Source organism: Curcuma longa, chromosome 11 (genome assembly GCF_044706935.1).
Source record: "Curcuma longa cultivar G26 ecotype Majalengka, Jawa Barat chromosome 11, ITB_CL_G26_1.1, whole genome shotgun sequence".
NCBI classification, from domain to species: domain Eukaryota; kingdom Viridiplantae; phylum Streptophyta; class Magnoliopsida; order Zingiberales; family Zingiberaceae; genus Curcuma; species Curcuma longa.
Genome location: NC_133871.1, coordinates 33064053 through 33086922, shown reverse-complemented (window position 1 = coordinate 33086922; position 22870 = coordinate 33064053). Strand labels below are relative to the sequence as shown.

The 22870-nt window shown below is 38.3% G+C and overlaps 2 protein-coding genes across 2 annotated transcripts in view; both read right to left on the bottom strand.

The window, feature by feature from the left end:
• Nucleotides 1-1393: 1393 nt before the first annotated feature.
• Nucleotides 1394-5072, bottom strand: LOC141838977 (phosphatidylinositol 4-kinase gamma 6-like). The gene is made up of 2 exons (XM_074726613.1): nt 4921-5072; nt 1394-3926 (listed from the first exon to the last, which is right to left on the bottom strand). The coding sequence occupies exon 2, from the start codon at nt 3653-3655 to the stop codon at nt 1718-1720; it is 1938 nt and encodes a 645-aa protein (XP_074582714.1). The 5' UTR covers nt 3656-3926; nt 4921-5072; the 3' UTR covers nt 1394-1717.
• Nucleotides 5073-19417: 14345 nt separating this feature from the next.
• LOC141837602 (26S rRNA (cytosine-C(5))-methyltransferase NOP2B-like) overlaps nt 19418-22870 on the bottom strand; it is a 13559-nt gene continuing 10106 nt past the window's right edge. The window contains exons 11-15 of the mRNA XM_074724980.1: nt 21035-21127; nt 20872-20951; nt 20692-20791; nt 19702-20015; nt 19418-19611 (exon numbers count right to left, since the gene is read on the bottom strand). Coding sequence (XP_074581081.1) covers nt 19554-19611; nt 19702-20015; nt 20692-20791; nt 20872-20951; nt 21035-21127 — 645 coding nt within the window. The 3' untranslated portion in view covers nt 19418-19553. The remainder of the gene's footprint in view (nt 19612-19701; nt 20016-20691; nt 20792-20871; nt 20952-21034; nt 21128-22870) is intronic.

Below are 22870 nucleotides of genomic sequence, written 5' to 3'. Positions count from 1 at the left end.
CTAAAAACTGACTCACCACCAACTCATTCAGGTATGAAACAATAACAGGCGAATTAATATCATCAAGCTACTACATAGATCATTGAGGATAAAGCTACACCCTTTATCCCCGTGAGGGAGACGGTACTATCTTGGGATTCCTCTTTAACTCTTTTTCGGTGTTCCCAACAACCAAGACTTGCCCCATGCCACGATCTTGCCAACACATGGCCGTAAGAAAGCTGATGAGGAACATGCGACATGAAACAAGGCACCATGCTTCTATCATTCCGTGGAAATATCTTATCTTTTCTCCTTGAAGTTGGAGAGAGATAATTTACATTTAATACTGGGATTTGAGACCGTGCACCTGTCCATTAGGGTCAGTACCTTTTTAGTGGCAGCATCTAATTATGAGTGAGATGGGCAAAAGACTAGTAGGATGGAGTCACGGTACACATGACGAAGGGAATAACAACCGACCGGGGAGGTGGGGAAGGTGGGTTTTCACTCTTTAGGGCTGTGGTGGTGGTGGCCTGGTGCCTTGCTTCCTACTTAAACATCAAGTTTGGTTGAAGAAAACTAAAGGTTAGCAAATCTTTTGACAGGGACAGGGATTTTTGTTTTAATCTGGAGTGCTCGGTTAGTACTGATTAACCAAGGTTTGACTGTTTCAACATTGATCTGTTTCGAAAGGCAAATAAAACACTGAACGATGTATCTTATGTTTAATAAAATAATCTTGGGATTTGGAATTCTCGTCTAATGAAAGCCAGAACATGTATCTAGGGGCTAGAATATTCAAATTATCATGCAATGACAAAATTCTCAATAACTTGGGACAAGTATGATACTTTGTACAGCAACTGAAACAAGATGTAAACGATAGCCAGAAACAATCAAGGCAAATGTCTTAATGTGTTAACAGTTTCACTTGGTAATTCCACGACAAACTAAGGTTAGAGATACCCCATAAAGAAGATAAAAAGCTAATAAGAGAGAATCCTCACCAGATAAATAGACAATGCAAAATAGATGGCAAGGAGATGTACCTGAATGTGAATTATCTTTGAAATTAATTCCAAACTAGGAATTCTTTCTTTTGCAAAATTATTGAATCCTTTTGCAGGTCATTTAGGAAATATCATCGTTTGTATAAACATAAACCGCTCTTCCATAATCCCCCTGCAAAATGATAAACAGGGCAGTAATAGCCTTGATTCGTAACTTTGTAACTGTAAACAGATATCAGTCGCACATACCTTAGTAGCAGCTTCCATATCCAATGAAACAAAACTGGAGAATGGAAAAATGGGAGCAAAGCAGCTAAGATGCAAAATATTAATCTAAAGCATCAGAAACAGTCAACAAAAATCATTCCCGACTGCTTCATAATGCCAACAAAAGTAACACATTAAAGCAACAGCAGAATACAGCATTTACATAGTTATTTTTTAAAATAATATTCCTGTCCAGCATCTCATGAAACATACAGCATACAACTGGCCATCATAACGCCATCATGTAACAGAGCTTTAAACAAGCATAAAAAGGATATATACAGAGATGGTAAAGCCGCACACCTCCAACACAGCCTTTGACCACCAGTCTTGTGGTAACCACAATGTTCTTATTCTAAAAAAAACTGCTTCACTGTTTACTACACCTACAAAGAAAAAGGGCTAACAAACAACTGGACCTCAACAGCCTCTCGACTCTTAGAAACCCTGTCTTCTACTCAAAACTGGCAAGAAGTGCCCAACCTCTTCTTCTGTCTCTGGCCAGTGCAACCACTTTTCCGACTACGGAATGCATATTGAAGCAACTCCTGAAATTTCTCAAGAAATGCAGACCACTCATCTTCCCCCATGTCGGCAAGTTTCACAAAGCTAACACTCACAGGCAACGACGGTTCATTTGCACTTCTACTATTACCACCCTGCAGCTTACTGGCACCACCACTGTTATTAAATCTACTAGTAGAATAGCTAGCTCTTGGACAATGCTGGTTCTTTCTAGCAAGGCTTAGGTCTTTAAGAGAAGCAGACAGACCTGGAACTTGTCGAGGCCATTCATATGTAGGCAGGCAACTTTCCTCCACTCTGCTCTCTCCGTTATCCTCATCTTCCTGCTCCTCTAAGCTCTCCTGTAATCGTGAAAGTGGGTTTTTGGATATTTTTCCCTTTGCTCCAAAATAGCAAAATGATGGTGATTTCGGAGTTAGTGTGTCAACTTCCTCATAGTCAATGTCAAATTGAATTGCATCATCATCCTGTGGGTTGATAACTGGAGAAAAAACAGCTCTTTCTGCTATCAGCTGTTTCGCCTCTATGCACACAACTTCTAGTTCACTTGGCTCTTCTTCCATTCCCTTGAATTCCCTGCTCATCATCTCACCAATCTCTGCTAGGCAAAGCCCAAAACCAGCTGCTTCCTTGAGAAAAATAGTTGACAGGATCAAAACTCTAAGACATGCTTCACGGATCATAGGTAACTCCATCCGAAGCATCTCAGAATCTTTCACCGGATCAAGGTTAGCAATATACTCGAGCTCATCCTCAGAGAAAGGAATTGATGCCTGTGGCCAGTGGATCCATTCAAAATAAGGATCTTCCAAACTTTCTGGCAAGCAAAGACCATGATCAATTGGAATAAGTTCTGTCTGATCCCCAAATCTTCCAGTAGCTGATTGCCATTTCTTCACCAAAAGATTTCCAGCATGCCTGTCAGTATTGAAAATTCTAATATCAAGTATACCTATCCTGTGTACAGCCGCAACGGAGAAACTGGAGGTACCATGGTCACTAGCATCAAAGTCATGCTTAATGAACTGCTGAAAGGATGCTATCTTGCTTACAGCTCTATGCTTCCTCTCAGTAGCTTTTCCACTGGCGCTGTAGTTAATACCTTCATTCACATTGAAAACAGAATGAGTGATCTTGACAAGGACAGTTGGGGGAACATTGGCAAAATGATCATAATCAAGAAGATATGCAGCAACTTCTCTGAATCCAGTCTCACCAACCCGCACTGATCTCTTCAATCCCGGAAGTCCAAGTGCCTTACCAGCGAAACCTTTAGGATTATTTGGTGCAAATGGTTCTTCATCAGTAGGCTTTACAATAGCAACACTCTCTCCTTTAATATTCCTGAAGTAATAAGCACCGCCAAGACCACTATGAACAGGTATTGGATCAACTCCAACTTTAATAGCCTTCACAACATCCTTGACCAGCTGCTTTGTTTGAGAGCAGCGGCAGCACACTAAGATTTCAATTGGACCACTTCGATCTCGTTGTTGGATGTCCTTTCCCGTAGGGGAGAGGCACGGAGTGGAAGAGCTTCTGTGCAGTGCATTCCTTGTAAGAAGTAAAGGAGAATCATTCCGGACAGCACTAAGGTCATTTTTTAGCACAAGATCACCAACTGTAAGTGAGCTCTCTTCAGTAGGCACATTGAGAGCAATTTGCAATCTTCTTTTTACAGTATGAACATTATCTCCACGATCAAGTTCAATACCCAACACACAGCCAGTTTCAGTTTGGACAAACACCCGTCTCCGGCCACCTGGCTTTCCTTCACTTTGATTGCTACCATGGTGATCGCTGCTGATTGAACGATTGAAAACTGAAACAGCCATCTGGGCCTTACTGGGACAGTCCGAGTTAGGGGGCATGGGATAAAAAGGACTTGCTTTTGTTGAACACAGAGGATATAGCAAAGAAAATGTCTTTCTTTCTCCTCTTCTCCCTTGAGCACACGCCAAACACAAAGGCTGACGCGGTAGTAGAGAGAAGGAGATATGATTCAGGTTCGTTCATTAAGAGAGAAGGTTGCACCGGACCAAGAAACCTTCACATTTAGAAATGCATAACAATAGAAGACTAGGTAGAACAACCGGCACTAAGTTGGAAAGGCCATCGCATTGGACATTAGGCTAACGAAATCTGCCAAATGCAATATTAGGGTTATAACAAAATAGAACGAACTACAGCAGTTTGCGATCAATGACATTAAGAGTTCAGGTAAATGGCGAACTATATTACAAGTCAAATAAATAACGAATGGCAAAAGAAAGAATAGCACGCGTTCAGGAACCATAAGAAAGCCATATACGACAAAGCTTCATGGAGAATGATTACTAAAATGTTCGAACAAAATATAGATAAGAATTGGCGTGTCATGAAAACCACCAAAAAAAACAGCAGTTGTTGATTGCGAGAGCAAAGAAAAGGAGGCAAACGATGCGTTAACAAGCTGGAATATCAGACAGGCAGAAGTTATTGTTACTGGCAAGTTGTAAAACTAATATCCCCAAGAAAAACAGTGGCCAAAAGTTCTCTCCGTTCTCCAAATGGTGATACATCTGAAACTAAACATATCAAATGTCCAAACGCCCACGACGAATTTGCTAAAAGATCACATCAAGCGTAAAGGCTATCAACTAATTTCATGAAATTAGCGAAAATGTTTCAACAGAGGACTCCAAAGAGATCATCAAAACACAACGAAAAAAAGGCAAGGATTCTCTACCATTTTGACGCCAAAGAAAAAAAATCGAAAAAAAAAATTATCAAGCCCAAAAAAAATAAGGAAGCGCTATGTTCATACTTACCCCTTATTGCGTTTGGCAGCAAATCCAGAACTTTCGTCTCGTAAAGTGCCCAGAAAATTTAAGATGATAAAACACTGTGATCTAGGCAACAACCTACCAAGCCAAATGAGATCAAACCCCAAGCATTCTAACCAAAATCAAGCCAACCCTTCCATATCCCCACAGTTCCACCAAAAGAAACAAAAAGAAAAAAAAACCAAAGCTCGCACAGATCAGGCGAAGCAAGCGAGATCTGGAACGACCGCGCGACTTAACCTCAAGCAGAAGTCTAGAGCAGCGATGAAGGGGTGCACCGCACCACGATCGGCAGGGAAGAAGCAACTCACCGGTGGCGTAGCTCTCGCCGCAAAGATCGGTCGGCCTACATCGCCATGCCGACCGACCGCGATCCGGGATGGCCAGACGGCAGCGTATCGCGCCCTCTGCTTTCCCCTCGTCCCGCTCTCTGCAGCGTCGCTTGCTCCTCCGGTGTTCAAACCTTCTTCAACCCTTTATTTAAAGGCTAAAAATGGGGGTGGTAAAATAACCTTCCTCGGGTTAAGGAATCGATCGGTGATTAATTGGGGATCAATGGCACCTTGCATCCTCCCGTCCTCTTAGGTTAGAAGAAGACTCTAGAAGCCGGAATAAGACATGGGAAAGCCGTTCGATTGACTGTCTGGAGTAATCGGACGAACTAAATTTATCCACGTGCGAGGTGTAGATTGGATGATATCCGGTGCGGTCACCGCCTTGTACTGAACTGCCCCCGGTCGATCGCATCAGGGAATGGATTCTTTTTCCCCCACTCGGGAAATCGTACGCGGTCACCGCCTTTACGCGTCCGACGTGGACAAAAGGTATAGAACCTTTTAAATAAAATTATATTAATATTTTGTTTTTTATTAACACATAATTATATTCATTTAATATTAACATCCATTATTTATGAATTTCATTTTTTTAAAAATTTTATTCATTAATTATGTTCAAAAAATATTGAACGCTGGCATGTGCACATAAGAACAAGCATTAAAGGATGTTGAAATTGTCTAATAAAATCCTTTGATATTTAGGTCACTAGAGGAATAACAACTAATGATGAAAACGATCAAAAACAAAGAGAAAAAGAGAAAATAACTCATACCATAAATCCAAACATCATATCCTTGCATAATGATCTATCTTAGTATTTCTAGATTCAAAAAGACCTATAGAGATGATTCATGGAGCTCAAAGAGACTATCTTAGAGGGGAATTTTGGAAGCTCGGATTAGAGAGCTTGAGGAGCTTGGATTAGGGGGCTCGAGAAGCTTAGAAAGACTTAGCTTGAAAGGTCTACCTACAGATGTAGATGTGTTAACGCAACTCGAAAGGTTAGCCTATAGATTTTGATGTACTAATCTTGCTCTAGAGGTTGACCGGACCACTTGAGTTCGATCATGGAACATGAAATGCTAGTGTATAGAAGTCGCGTAGGCATAGTCTATTGACGTAGAGAGAGGCCATTACTAAGGGTATCATTAGTCTCTCATTCAAGTCTAAAGTGCTAAAGTGCCGAGGTGATGAACCTAATATTGGATGGAATTGAAAGTCAAGACTAAGATGTTTAGGATTTTGATGTGGTAGAAATATACTGGAAATTAAGCAGAAATGATATAGAAGCATCTTCGGACCAAATTAGATCAGAGTGGAAGTTGTAATGCAAGTGCTTTATATATATATATATATATATATATACTGTATTCATTAATATATTTCTAATTTATTGAAAATAACAATAATATGATGGGTATTAAATAGTAAAATGATAACAATATTTTAAGCTTAAGAGACATTGGGATTACAGTATAATAAATTTATGAATTTGAAATACTCTATTATTATAAAATAAAAAATGTCTAACAAATAGACTGTTCCTTTAAATTTACTTTCTTAAATTTAAAACTAAAAAAAATATTAATTAAAATTTTTTATAATAATTAATAGTCATTGATATAGCAGAAACCTACAGCAACTCTCATTGGTTAGTGGGGATTAAAATCAAACTAAGTTGTCGGTCAAAGTCAAGGTAAATTAGACGTGTCCAAAAGATAGCAAATTAGATTTAAAAGGGACCCGAGTCTAGTCGAACTAGCTTAGTGAACGCATCCCAAGAAGTTAGGTTAGTCTAGGGACAAGTCGGCTGCCACAACTTGGTCATAGTTGTCAATCTCATCTCCAACTTAGCCACAAACATCGACCTCATCTCTAACTTGGTTGTAGACGCCGATCTCGTTTTCAACTTGACTACAGTTGCGCACCAACTTCATCTCCAACTCGATCGTAGATGTCGACCTCATCTTCAACTCAGTCTTAGACGTCAATTTCGTCTCTAATTTAATCCGACTTGACCATCCACGATAATTACTGGAACCTTCATAAATATTTCAACACATCCATACTTGTTCTAAGAGTAAATAATAATAATAATAACCTTTAAATCAATACATACTTTGAACCCTCTATCTCAAAATATTTCCATAAGATAAAACACTTTCAACTAGTAGTTAAGTATATATATGAACCACTTCAGCTTACAACCTTCATGGATGACAATTTCTATGTATTCACGTTAATTACAGTACACAAGAACAAAAACAAAGAAATAGTCAACCTAAATTTACTTTGTTGGCGAAATGTTTAGTAGCCACAACCATATCTTCCTCCGGTGGCCGGACTTTAGGTCTCACGGTCGTTGGCCGTTTTGCTCCGTTAGCATTGCCACGAGAGAGGCCTCGGAACCACGAGGCCAACCGAAACCACAATGATCTCCTGTTCTTGTCGCTCTCCATCACTATTCTATTCACTTGAGGTGAACAAGTGAGCTTAATATACTTCAGGTTTGATTGGCAGAGATTGTAGGTCTGTTGTTGAATTGTTTGTGCAGAGACTCTCCTCTTCCTCTCCTTATAGAGGAGCAGGAATGCTTTAGTGCAGTTGCTTGGGCATCAAGCTCTGTTCGAGACTCAGGAGGAAATTTCCAAAAGCGTGTAGAGAAAGTAAACAGAGGGACGCGGTCAGCATAAACAAATGGCTTTACTCGTCTCTGGATTTTGGACTGTGGAAGATGTCAAACTGATTGAAGTCAAATAAACATAGCAAATCTAAATGCACTTGGCTATTTGGAAGATGAATAAGATTTTAAAAAAAAGGACAGATGTCTGAATCTTTTGCTAAATAGAGTCTCGACGAAAGATATGATCATATTAAATTTGTTATACATAATTTTATCTTATATTATAAGAGATTATTTTCGCGATTCGAATGTGTGGCACCAACTTTACGCAACATTGAAACGCGCGTGAATTAGACATGGTATAGTAAGACTTGATTATATGAAAAATGAATTGATTGTAGCCTCATGAGTTTAGATGTTTTAAAAATAATTATTTAAATGATCTATTTGAAAGGAAATTATTTCATCTTTATAAAATATAAATATTTAATAAAAAATTATCTTTTTAAAATTTAAATAAAAGATTAATAAATTAGTAAACTAGTTGTTAGGAGCTAAACAATTTGGTTGGATCAAATTTGAAGGGCTAAGTAAATAGATGAGTCAATTAGACTAATATATAGTTTGATAGATTAAGTTTATTGGATCTATTGGTCGGGTCAAATTTGGCGAGTCAGACGAATTGATTATAAGATGTCGAACCTGATGATTTAGTATAAGGTAGATACGATAAAACTAGGTGTATTGATAGGCCAATTATACTAAGCTATTTGACCTTAGGGTCGACAACCACACTAATTAGAGGGTGCAACAACAATAATATTGGTCTCACCGTGCTAAATAGAAATGAAAATAATAATAATAATAATACTCATTTCAAAATAAATGATAATATGATTTAATCAATAAATAGGTCATATTTTAACATGAAATATGAAATTTAAATGTTAAGTTAGATTAAAAGAAAACGTCATTGAACGTTTGTTAAACGTATGATAATTTGAGATCGTCTCTTTTGATCGAAAAGCAACAAAACATATTAATCAGACCACTAATACAAATCAGCGACCTATCTAGAAATTAATATTTGGGTGGACTTAAATTTAATATGTAACGACCCGGCCCCTTGGGCGGCCCAACTGGCGGCCCCTTGGCGGTCCCTTGGGCGGCCCAACTGGCGACCCCTTATGTCGTCAACCGACGACCCTTGGCCGTGCCGTTACTCACTAGGTCTTTCCACCCCTGGCCAGTGGATTTTTGCCTTCCCCAGGATTCGAACTCTAGACCTCCAAGTTAAGTACTAGAGTTTATGAATCCTGGTAGCCAAGTGAGAAGTGCTCACTTGGCTACCAGGATTCATAAACTCTAGTACTTATCCTGGAGGTCTAGAGTTCGAATCTTGGGGAGGCAAAAATCTACTGGCCAGGGGTGGAAAGTCCTAGTGAGTAACGACACGGCCGAGGGTCGTCGATTGACGACATAGGGGTCGCCAAGGGGCCGCTATTTGGGCCGCCCAAGGGACCGCCGATTGGGCCGCCAATTGGGCCGCTAGTTGGGCCGCCCAAGGGGCCGAGGGGCCGGGTCGTTACATAATATAATAAATTATATATTATTATTAAAAATATAATAAATTATATATATAATTAAAAAATTATTATATTATATTATTATATTATTCAACAAAAGATGATTGAAAAAAATGAAATTTTATTTTTTTCAACTGTTTCGACTAGCTTATAAATAAAATAAAATAAATGTTCTTGTTGATGAAAAAGAATGATTAGGATGGTTATTGGTTGACTGGACCTTTTCTTATAAAAATCTATTTATTATTATTGGTTGATCGGTAGATGTGATGTCTTTGAATTATTCTATTGTTTGTGTAAATAGGAACATATTTCACTCAGGACTCTCTCTAATATAGCTCAATTCTCATGGGTGTATTCGTTCGTGACCATGAATATGTCTGATTCTATAAGAAGTGCTAAGCATTTTGCTTCAATGATCCCACTTTTTTCTCAAATAGTGTTAATGCAATCAACCTCCAAAATTTTGATGATTTGATTTGACTAATATGATTAAAGAGATTTAGCCAAATGACTTGATCATGATTGATCAAGTTGAGTATAAAGTCCAAACAAATCAAGGTTGACCTAAACTTGGAAGTGAGTGAGAAGTCCAAGCAAGATCAGATATTTGGCAGTTGATGAAAAAAACTAGGGGTGTAAACGAGCCAAGCTACTTGTGAGCTATTCGAATCTCAATTCAAAAAAAAGTTCATTTGAATTCGTTCGATTAAGTTAACGAGCCGAGCTTGAGCCTGATTTCGAGCTCGAGTTTAACAGTATTTAGTTCGTGAACTCGCGAACATGTTCATTTAAAGGTTCACGAATATATTCATTAAGAGTCTTATATATATATATATATATAAAGTTGGTGATTGACCTATTCAACCAGGTTGACAGCTTGAGATAATCAACTTAAGCCATCTTGACAATTAAGTAATCTCTGTCCCTTCGGTAGATTGTGGATAGAGATCTAATAATCTTAAAATAGATTCATTCTGTTGAGATGGCGACAGAAGATGTTGAGATGCAATAGGTTCAACATGTGCTAATCTCCTCCGCCTCGATTAGAAATGTCCCAATCAATCCTAGGGAAAAGCTAGAGAAGTTCACTAATTGAACTTCAAGTGGTGATAACAGAAGATATTCTAAATCTAGCATGAATCTTGACTGAGGAACCTTTTAAGAATGTTGAGGGTATTAGTGATTTGAAAACCATCACTATAGTGGATGCATGTACGATGTGTACAGCTTGAAGAAAATGACAAAGGAGCTGTGAAAGTCTTTGCCAAGAAATATAAATCGAAGATGCTGAGGTCAAAAAGTTCATTATTGGCTGTTTTCTCGACTATAAAATGGTTGACTCCAAGTTGGTGATCAACCAAGTCCAAGAGCTTCAAGTAATCTTGCAAGAGATTCACTCAGAAGACATGACGCTGAATGAAACCTTTCAGTAGGCAGTGATCATTGAGAAGTTCTCTTTCAGATGGAAGGACTTCAAGAACTAACTAAAGCATATACGGAAGGAGATGAATGCGGAGAAATTTATTGTTAGACTTTGAATTGAGAAATACAATAAGAGTTCAGAGAGAAAGTTGTTCTTTTAGGCTACTATAAAAGCCAATGTGGTTGAGCATAATCAAAGCTTGAAACGGAAGAATCCCAAATCTTCTACGATAAGACCTAGAGGAGGCAGTTTAAAGAAGAAATTCTCTAGGAAATACTACAATTGTGACCGAATTGGTCATAAATCTTCGGAGTGTAAAAAGATGAAAAAAGAAGCAGGAGACCTACCTAAATGAGGAATCAGACATGAACTTCTTTGTCGTGGTCTCTGAAGTGAACCTGATAAGTTTAAACCCATGATGATGGTGGATCGATATCAGTGCTACCAAACATGTCTGCTGCAATAAGGAATTGCTTCATAACTTTGTTGAAGTCAAAGATGGGGACAAATTGTTCTTGGGAAATTCAACAATCTCAAGCATAAAGGGTCAAGGAAAAATTGTGCTAAAGATGACCTCGAGTAAGAAGCTCACTTTGAACAATGTACTATATGTTTCAGATATTCGCAAGAATTTGGTATCTGGATCACTTCTAAGCAAGCATGATTTTCACAATGTTATTGAATCAGACAGAGTTGTGATGTCCAAATATGGAATATTTATAGGAAGAGACTATGTAAATGATAGGCTATTTAAGTTCAATATAATGGTCATTCGGCCTAAGATAAATAAACGTGAAGGCTCTTTGTGTATGAAGGGTCGGATATTGACCATGACACCCAACTTGAGGGAAGTAGCAAGCCAGTCAGTGGACCTTGCAGTAGCAAAGTGGCACATTCGAGTCCAAATGTTAGGTGGATTGGACACTAGTGAGTAGGAGATGACTACATGTGATATCATCATAGACATACATGTGGCAAGAAATGATAATTCCAGTAGTTACATCTCTGGTGGTGGTCGGCCCGGTCCCACGGAAATTTCCCATCGACCACCAAGGTAAATCGGGAAGCGCATACGGCGGCCAATCCAGATGCCCAGCATCCTTTGATTGCGTTCCCCATTTGGAGGAAAATTCCTGCAAATACGCCGTAGCTGGGGATCGAACTGCGGATCCCTAAGTTACAACCCGAATGTCCTACCGTTGCACCATTGTCCCAGGGACATACATGTGGCAAGAAGCATATAAGGCAAGTGGCATGCCATGTGACACGCTCCTAGCTAAGCCGCACGGGCTTAGCATACAATATAATAGAGACTCGTGATAAATTCTAACTGATTAATGGCTTGTCCATTTCCATTCATATTTTCCCAACGATGACTAAACACTTCCACTGCATATAAATCAAACGTAAGAAGTTGACTTTATTTCTATAAAACTGGTACAGAATTTTGAAAGTATTGTATTCAACCAATCCGATCCACACAGAAAGCTTACAAAGCTTCCAAGTTTCCATACATAAAACACACACAAGAAAGAAAGAAAAAAATTAACCTAAATTCACTTTGTTAGAGAAATGCTTAGCAGCGGCAATCATTCTGCCTTCCGACCGGCTATCAACCGGCGGTGGCATGGCCGACGGTGGTTTTGCTCCACCAACATCATCTGACGTAAAGAATGACCAAAAACTCGAGGCCAGTAGTGACCACAATGATTCGGAATCCTTCTTATTATGATGACTCTTCATCTTTGTTCTCTCAATCAAGCTGTATCAATGGCGATCGCTCGAGCTTAAATAGCAGAGCTGAGAGAGAGCGTAAAGGAGGAAGGCGGATGGATTGAAGCCAATACTTTTCACTAGCTCAGATGCTATATGCCAAGGCAATCTAAATATATGAATATAGAGGAGAATAATGATGGCTTGAAGAACAAGTCCTCTTTGAAGACTTTGAATAAGGATTGCTTGGAGAACAAGTCCTCTTTGAAGACTTCAAATAAACAAAGTAGGCATAGTCAAGTCAACATGGAGAGAAGTAAATACCAGGAAAGTCCATTTCCACACTAAACAATCTGATTCAAGCTGCATGATGAGAAACAAAATAATTAATTCAAGGATCACATGATTACGACTAAACTAGAAAGATGTCAAAGGAAACTACTTTGTCAGATTTTAGAGAAAAAAATGTGTTTCGATTAATTGTAGAGGACTACTCTTGAAACAAAAAGGAAATTATGTTTGCCGACAGTTAACGGACTATAAACAACAAAAGTAATCAGTGTGCAATCTGGACAGCTAAAACTGATACAGTTGCACCAAGGAAACTTGAACGATCGTTTCAGAAACTTATGGAATAGGAGCCAAATAATGTACCCTTTTAGCTCTTAAAATAAAACTATTGGATGAAATCCACCATAAATTATCACGACTAAACCCTAAAACCTAAATTTGTGGAATAGGAGCCAAATGAACCTTTTTACGCTAAACCCTATCTCAAAGTGACCTTGTCCTAATATATAGGTTGCAACACCAATACATGCAACCATATCTTTCAATGATCCAAAAGAAGAAGAGGAAAAGGCGAGGACTTCAAAATTCATATCTTCCGAGGTGATCGACAGGGGGGTGAAACTTTCAGTAATTTAACAGGAGAAATAATCCCTTCATCAAATACAAATAAGACCAAAAAGGCAGCATGACAGTAATTTGACAGCCGTACATCAAGCCTACCGCATCCTCATGACATGGAAAAACTCTACAATCTCCCTCCCCTAATACAACAGATCGCTTCAGGGAAGAGAAGTCACTAAAAGAGATCAAATTCTAGATAGTTACCAGAACCCTTCTGATCAATTGGTGGTGCAGTTCTTTGGCTTGTTGATGCCATGGAATGCGTGGACCTTTGAAGCTCAACAGGTCTTGCACACCTTATCAGCGCCCAGTTCCTTGGTTTTCTGTGGAAGTGGAGGACAATTATAACATGGCTTAATTAATTCCAACCATGGATTAGCAATTGCTTCATATGTATTATAAGATGGTCCATACTTCAGAGGTTTTAATTTCAGTTTTAATCCCACTCGAGCAGGAGATTATGACGACACCCCAAAGGATAACAATAACAAAAATATAATCCAGACCAATTCAGCGATACAGTATGACAAATCAGGAAAATAGGACTTGATCTGTATGGGAAATAAAACCGAATGCACATAAATCCATAATTCATCTCATTTCTATTGTAATGATTAAAGCATGAATTATGACAGCATGTATACAGAACCACAGTCAATAGTTATGGTTCTGCATTGTTCTAAAACAGTTCATAAAAACTTACAATTAAATATTAGTAAAAAGCTTACAACTGAAGGTCATCGATAAGAGTTATAGCTAATCTACACAATCATTACAGATCCCTCGTTCCAAACAAACCTTGGACCAAATGCTGCATTTGTTGGTGCCTGACCAGCAGAGTTCAATATCTGAATTCACCACAACTTCATGTTTGCTTAATGTTGCCTAAGCCTCCCTTCTGCTGAGGCTTCCTTCTCTTAATCCTGTCAGTCAACAATCAACATAAACCTCCAGAATAACATTTGATGTATTATTAACAAGACAAGGCGAATATGTCAAGTTCATTAGAAAGTTACCGAGGCCCATTTTTTCCATTGGATGAAAACTTCCGTTTTTTCTTTGCCTGATCAACAGATGTAGGTGGTGTTTTCTGATGATTCTTTTTACCACCTATGGGTTTGATTTTCTTACCTGCATGTCTACCAGCATTCTTAATACTTGTATTAGATTCTTTATTTTTCTTAATTGCTTGTGTAGTCGTTGGTACTTCCGGGTTCCCATTCAGGATCTCAGAATCATTATCACATGTTTTAGTTTGTTGTTATACAAAGACCAAAGTACAGTAAAGAATTTTACCAAAGTACAAATAATGATCCAACAGAGACAAACTAGTAATACAAGTGGCATCCAAAGAATTTTACTCACATTTTTATTATTTTCTGGATATTGATCATTTTCATGTTTCCTTATGCCAACAAGTCAGTCACACTTTAGACTATTAACCTGCCAAAATAATAACAGGATTAGGCAGTGAATTAAGTCAATGGCGATCAACAGAGATCAACATAGTTTACAAATGACTTATCTGGATACCCGTCGAAGTCCGCAAGAAATATAGCACTGTAGAAATGAAGAGCATCTTTAACATTCTTATTAGTATTTTTCACTTACATGTTGTGCATGAACAGGGAGTGATATGCCCTTGCAGAAACAATTCGAACTTTGATCCGATTCTCAGGATCCCAGTTGAGGAATTGGTCATTCACAAATACCTATTTGTACATAAAAAAAATAGTTTACATATCATTCAAATGTATATCTTAGGTTCTATGAGAAACTACATCAAACACTTGACATGCACACTGGGTATACATGGAAGGAGCAAAAGTACCTTATCCAAAGAGTTAAGGTAATCAACAGCCCTCTCTCTGTTCACTTGGAAGGTGTGTTCATCCATTTCAATATTGGGCGAGCCTCTGTGGATAATGAAGATATATTTTAAACAGGAACCGTTGTGGATAATTAATATTCACCTGATGGATTGGAGCTGGCGCTCCTCCTCGGAGATGGTGGCGAAGGCCGCATCGCCCTGCTGCGCGCCGTCCTTGATGGGGGTGGTTGGTGCCGACCTCTTCTTCTGCAGCTAGTGCAGCTTGTCGATGGTCTTCGCCTTCACCGGCGGCCCGCTGGCGCAGATTGGGCGGCGGACGAAGGCGAAGGAGGCGGCGGCGTCTTCTCGGTCTTCTCGCGGCGGACGAAGGCGCAGATCGGGCAGCGTCTTCGGCCTCGGTGTTCTCGGGCGCAGATCTGGGAATCGGGCGGGGAAGGAAAATTTGGGAACGGGATTCTTAAATTTGGGCGCCGCGAGAAAAATTTAAGCTCGTCGCCACGGAGGAAGCGGAGAGGAATTCTCGTTGTTTCGGCCAGTTTGCCACGGTGGACGCGACGCGGAGAGGAATTCCCAGCCACGTAGGCAGTCGCGGACGAGGAGCGGACGAAGCGACGCGCAGCAGAGAAAAATATTATATATATATATATATATATATATATATATATATATAAAGTTGGTGATTGACCTATTCAACCAGCTGGTTGACAGCTTGAGATAATCAACTTAAGCCATCTTGACAATTAAGTAATCTCTGTCCCTTCGGTAGATTGTGGATAGAGATCTAATAATCTTAAAATAGGTTCATTCTGTTGAGATGGCGACAGAAGATGTTGAGATGCAATAGGTTCAACATGTGCTAGTCTCCTCCGCCTCGATTAGAAATGTCCCAATCAATCCTAGGGAAAAGCTAGAGAAGTTCACTAATTGAACTTCAAGTGGTGATAACAGAAGATATTCTTATATCTAACCATGCTAAATCTAGCATGAATCTTGACTGAGGAACCTTTTAAGAATGTTGAGGGTATTAGTGATTTGAAAACCATCACTATAGTGGATGTATGTACAATGTGTACAGCTTGAAGAAAATGACAAAGGAGCTGTGAAAGTCTTTGCCAAGAAATATAAATCGAAGATGCTGAGGTCAAAAAGTTCATTGTTGGCCGTTTTCTCGACTATAAAATGGTTGACTCCAAGTTGGTGATCAACCAAGTCCAAGAGCTTCAAGTAATCTTGCAAGAGATTCACTCGGAAGACATGACGCTGAATGAAACCTTTCAGTAGGCAGTGATCATTGAGAAGTTCTCTTTCAGATGGAAGGACTTCAAGAACTAACTAAAGCATATACGGAAGGAGATGAATGCGGAGAAATTTATTGTTAGACTTTGAATTGAAAAATACAATAAGAGTTCAGAGAGAAAGTTGTTCTTTTAGGCTACTATAAAAGCCAATGTGGTTGAGCATAATCAAAGCTTGAAACGGAAGAATCCCAAGTCTTCTACGATAAGACCTAGAGGAGGCAGTTTAAAGAAGAAATTCTCTAAGAAGTGCTACAATTGTGACCGAATTGGTCATAAATCTTCGGAGTGTAAAAAGATGAAAAAAGAAGCAGGAGGCCTACCTAAATGAGGAATCAGACATGCACTTCTTTGTCGTGGTCTCTGAAGTGAACCTGATAAGTTTAAACCCGCGATGATGGTGGATCGATATCAGTGCTACCAAACATGTCTGCTGCAATAAAGAATTGCTCCATAACTTTGTTGAAGTCAAAGATGGGGACAAATTGTTCTTGGGAAATTCAACAATCTTAGGCATAAAGGGTCAAGGAAAAATTGTGCTAAAGATGACCTCGAGTAAGAAGCTCACTTTGAACAATGTACTGTATGTTTCAGATATTCGCAAGAATTTGGTATCTGGATCACTTCTAAGCAAGCATGATTTTTGCAATGTTATTGAATCAGACAGAGTTGTGATGTCCAAATATGGAATGTTTATAGGAAGAGACTATGTAAATGATAGGCTATATAAGTTCAATATAATGACCATTCGGCCTAAGATAAATAAACGTGAAGGCTCTTTGTGTATGAAGGGTCAGATATTGACCATGACACCCAACTTGAGGGAAGTAGCAAGCCAATCATAGTGGACCTTGCAGTAGCAAAGTGGCACATTCGAGTCCAAATGTTAGGAGGTGGATTGGACACTAGTGAGTAGGAGATGACTACATGTGATATCATCATAGACATACATGTGGCAAGAAGCATATAAGGCAAGTGGCATGCCATGTGACACGCTCCTAGCTAAGCCGCACGGGCTTAGCATACAATAGAGACTCGTGATAAATTCTAACTGATTAATGGCTTATCCATTTCCATTCATATTTTCCCAACGATGACTAAACACTTCCACCGCATATATATCAAACGTAAGAAGTTGACTTTATTTCTATAAAACTGGTACAGATTTTTGAAAGTATTGTATTCAACCAATCCGATTTCCATACATAAAACACATACTTCCAACAAACACACACACACACAAGAAAGAAAGAAAAAAATTAACCTAAATTCACTTTGTTAGAGAAATGCTTAGCAGCGGCAATCATTCTGCCTTCCGACCAGCTATCAACCGGCGGTGGCATGGCCGACGGTGGTTTTGCTCCACCAACATCATCGGACATAAAGAATGACCGAAAACTCGAGGCCAAGAGTGACCACAATGATTCGGAATCCTTCTTAGTATGATGACTCTTCATCTTTGTTCTCTCAATCAAGCTGTATCAATGGCGATCAATCGAGCTTAAATAGCAGAGCTGAGAGAGAGCGGAAAGGAGGAAGGCGGATGGATTGAAGTCGATACTTTTCACTAGCTCAGATGCTATATGCCAAGGCAATCTAAATATATGAATATAGAGGAGAATAATGATGGCTTGAAGAACAAGTCCTCTTTGAAGACTTTGAATAAGGATTGCTTGGAGAACAAGTCCTCTTTGAAGACTTCAAATAAACAAAGTAGGCATAGTCAACGTGGAGAGAAGAAAATACCAGGAAAGTCCATCTCCACAGTAAATAATCTGATTCAAGCTGCATGATGAGAAACAAAATAATTAATTCAAGGATCACATGATTAAGACTAAACTAGAAAGATGTCAAAGGAAACTACTTTGTCAGATTTTAGAGGGAGAAAAAAATGTGTTTCGATTAATTGTAGAGGACTACTCTTGAAACAAAAAGGAAATTATGTTTGCCGACAGTTAACGAACTATAAACAACAAAAGTAATCAGTGTGCAATCTGGACAGCTAAAACTGCTACAGTCGCACCATGGAAATTTGAACGATCGTTTCAGAAACTTGTGGAAGAGGAGCCAAATAATGTACCCTTTTAGCTCTTAAAACTATTGGATGAAATCCACCATAAATTATCACGACTAAACCCTAAACCCTAAATTTGTGGAGTAGGAGCCAAATGAACCTTTTTGCCCTAAACCCTATCTCAAAGTGACCTTGGTCCTAATATATAGGTTGCAACACCAATACATGCAACCATATCTTTCAATGATCCAAAAGAAGAAGAGGAAAAGGCAAGGACTTCAAAATTCAAATCTTCCGAGGTGATCGACAGAGGGGGTGAAACTTTCAGTAATTTAACAGGAGAAATAATCCCTTCATCAAATACAAATAAGACCAAAAAGGCAGCATGACAGTAATTTGACAGCCGTACATCAAGCCTACCGCATCCTCATGACATGGAAAAACTCTACAATCTCCCTCCCCTGATACAACAGATCGCTTCAGGGAAGAGCAGTCACTAAAAGAGATCAAATTCTAGATAGTTACCAGAACCCTTCTGATTGATAGGTGGTGCAGTTCTTCGGCTGGTTGATGCCATGGAATGTGTGGACCTTTGAAGCTCAACAGGTCTTGCACACCTTATCAGCGCCCAGTTCTTTGGTTTTCTGTGGAAGTGGGGGACAATAACATGGCTTAATTAAATAAATAAAACTATGGTTTTGATACTCATCTTCCAACCATGGATTAGCAATTGCTTCATATGTATTATAAGATGATCAATCCTTCAGAGGTTTTAATTTCAGTTTTAATCCCACTCGAGCAGGAGATTATGACGACACCCCAAAGGATAAGAATAACAAAAATATAATCCAGACCAATTCAGCTATACAGTATGACAAATCAGGAAAATTGGACTTGATCTGTATGGGAAATAAAACTGAATGCACATAAATCATCTCATTTCTATTGTAATGATTAAAGCATAAATTATGACAGCATGTATACAGAACCACAGTCAATAGTTCTGGTTCTGCATTGTTCTAAAACAGTTCATAAAAACTTACAATTAAAGATTAGTAAAAAGCTTACAACTGAAGGTTATCGATAAGAGACATAGCTAATCTACACAATCATTACAGATCCCTCGTTCCAAACAAACCTTGGACCAAATGCTGCATTTGTTGGTGCCTGACCAGCAGAGTTCAGCATTCGAATTCACCACAACTTCATGTTTCCTTAATGTTGCCTAAGCCTCCCTTCTGCTGAGGCTTCCTTCTCTTAATCCTGTCAGTCAACAATCAACATAAACCTCCAGAATAACATTTGATGTATTAACAAGACAAGGTGAATATGTCAAGTTCATTAGAAAGTTACCGAGGCCCATTTTTTCCATTAGATGAAAACTTCCGTTTTTTCTTTGCCTGATCAACAGATGTAGGTGGTGTTTTCTGATGATTCTTTTTACCACCTATGGGTTTGATTTTCTTACCTGCATGTCTACCAGCATTCTTAATACTTGTATTAGATTCCTTATTTTTCTTAATTGCTTGTGTAGTCGTTGGTACTTCTGGGTTCCCATTCAGGATCTCAGAATCATTATCACCGGTAATAACTGCTGCCTCAGTTTTTCTTTCTGCCTCTTTATTAGGTTGAGAGGTTGCTGGTTTGGAATTGCTTAGCTTTTTCAACTGCAGGTAGAATTAATGAAAGTGCCAGAATCAGAAACATATATTTTAACAATTATCACAAACCCTTTCATAAAATCAATAAAGAACAACAACAAAGTGATGTTTGATATTTCCGACCCCACAGAAGACATGGATAGATAAACTCTTTTGTGAAGAAATGCTAACAGTTGATTAATTAGGTTAAGATTCAAGTGTGCACATTAAGGAAAAGCAAATCATAATTGCATGCATAACAAGATAGACAAGTTAAATATGTCAGACGCACCAAAGAAAGAGAGTTGGCTAGGTCTAGTGATATTCAATTGTGCACAGGACAAAACCAAGTCGTAGAGTTCCCTAAATATCAAAGAAATAGTACATAAACTTTAATTAAGAAAAGTAAAGGAATTTTACCATTTTAAGAATGATAACAATTTTATAGCATGACTATGAATCATGAACTGCACAACCTACAAACAGATATGCAGAGAGTAGCAACGAGTAACATTTTTCCTAGTCGCAAAAAGAACAAAGAAATTGTGACATTCTGCAATTTTCTTTTATTTTTTCACTAACAAAAATTTTAAATATATCTTATTTCTTGTCACTGAAATTGAAGGAGATTGAATCTCTGTATCAGGAGTCTCAAACGTAAGAAAATTGCTAGTAAGTTGCAATGCATAAAGGAAAATTATACCTTAGCAACAAAAAAACCTTCCATGTTATTTACATGTGGATAAAATCTCCTTGTTTTCTCCACGGATGGATGAAATCGGTGTTCCCTGAACCTTATGAATCTGTTGGGAGAAAAAAAAAACTCATCAGGAATAGTAAATGACTATGAGACACTAGTCAAGTAAATATTATTAGGTCATACCCTGGGCGACCAAAGTCCAAACCACAAGGCACAACTTTTACATCCCTCTTTTTTAGTGCATAGTCTATAATTGCTTCATTCTACAACAAGAACAATAGACAATAAAAAATCAACATATTGGATATTAGCATCAATTTCATTGATCACTTAATATTTTGCAAACCTCATGAACCAACATGGAGCAAGTTGAATATACTATGTATCCTCCTGTCTTTGACTTAGCATCTACTAGATCAATTGCTGCTAAAATGAGTTGCTGCAACAGATGGCTAATTAGACAATCATTGAAAGTGCACAATATGTAGACATTAATGCATAAATAAACATGAGAATCTGAAAGATACTGGTATCAACCACAATTTGATTGAAACTTTATGCTGAAGAAAGCAATATTAAAACAAATAATTTCATAAATGGACGCGATGTTCCACGTCTGTCAGTTGCAAAGTTTAGGTTGTTTGATACTTGAATATGTACCACTACGGAGCAAAAGACTTTAATCTATATTATAGTTAAGTAATTCATTTCATCTTAGTTAAATTTCTCTCATGTGTGGGCATTAACCACAAAGAAGATTAACTCATTCTGATTGTAACCTGAAAATATATCGACTCTAGGAAAAAAATAACAGGTCTTGATAAGTCCACATCACTTGGTAAAAGTTCACCTGCACAATTCAATTTTCCTTCTCTAAATCCAGCATTCGGACAAAAATAATGTTTATAAAATTGGTTCCATGCCATTCTTGGTAATGTTTTATGCCAATACCTCCCACATACAATGCCATACCAATCATAATGGTAATCATTTTCATTATATAAATGGCATTTTACAGTGCACTACATTGTCATATGCATACAGTCCATATATACCACCCAGTATAGTCTGTTATTTTAATTTAAGGTCAAGTATCCTAAAAGCCCTTTCAAACTGTTCACTTCATACATCAATTACCTAATATTAATCCATATTTGCATCCTAGTTTGAACCACCAACCACCAACATTATAATTCTCTAAATTGGTAACATGCATAGAAGTTGGATGTGTAATAAATTTTAAGATAAGTAAAAATATTTTGTACGGATTAATTTACTTATTTGGTCTTCTTTTCGAATCCATGTATGACAAGGGAAAAGTGCATTGGGATTTGGTATATCCATATCTAGCATCACCTCATATCAGGCAACAAGCGAAAGTGTCAAGTACTGCCAATGTTTATTACAAATATATGAGATTCAAATCTATCGTTAATGGCTAATCTCTAAACCCCGCCAATGTTGGTCCCAAGCCCGAATGAAAAAGGACGAGAGTTGTGTGTTAGGTTGTCAGCTAGCGTCGACTCTCTAGCACCTTGACGACCCCCCCCCCCCCCCCCCCACCCCCCCACCCCAACACTATCTAGAAGGGAGTAAATCACATGGGGAATCATCTGCGCCAACCTGTGAAGGTGGATCCATCAAACTATTGTACTAATGCTAGGTTGTTCCCCAGAAGGAAGGTGTTGGAAGGTCCGACTCTAATGTCTCAACAAGAACCACTACATCTCCATGAGAACTCGAGTATAGTGTTAAATATGAAAGAGTTTGCGTTGCAAGGTCCGATTGTAATATATCAACAAGGACCACATCTTCATGAGAATTTGAATGTAGTGTTAAATAAGCAAGAGTTCTCACACCATAGATTGACTAAGAATAAATATTATAGGAAAATTAGTTATCTAAGATTTGGAATATGGAATCTATGAATGCTCATCAGTAAAGTTACGGAGGGAGTAGATACGATAATGAGGAGAAGAATTAATATTCTGTGTGTACAAGAGATAAAATAGGTAAGAGAGAAGACAAAGATGATAGAGAATTCAGTTTTTAAATTATGATATACAAAAAAAAGTAAAACAAAAAATGGAGTAGATATCACTGTAGATAATTCGCTAAAAGATGAAGTAGTAAGAATAGTTAAAAAGAGAGATAGGATTATAGCTCTTAAGATAATGGTGGC

Bases quoted from the DNA above. Each gene is read 5' to 3' on its own strand.
- LOC141838977 (XM_074726613.1), bottom strand. From the start codon at position 3,655: ATGCCCCCTAACTCGGACTGTCCCAGTAAGGCCCAGATGGCTGTTTCA.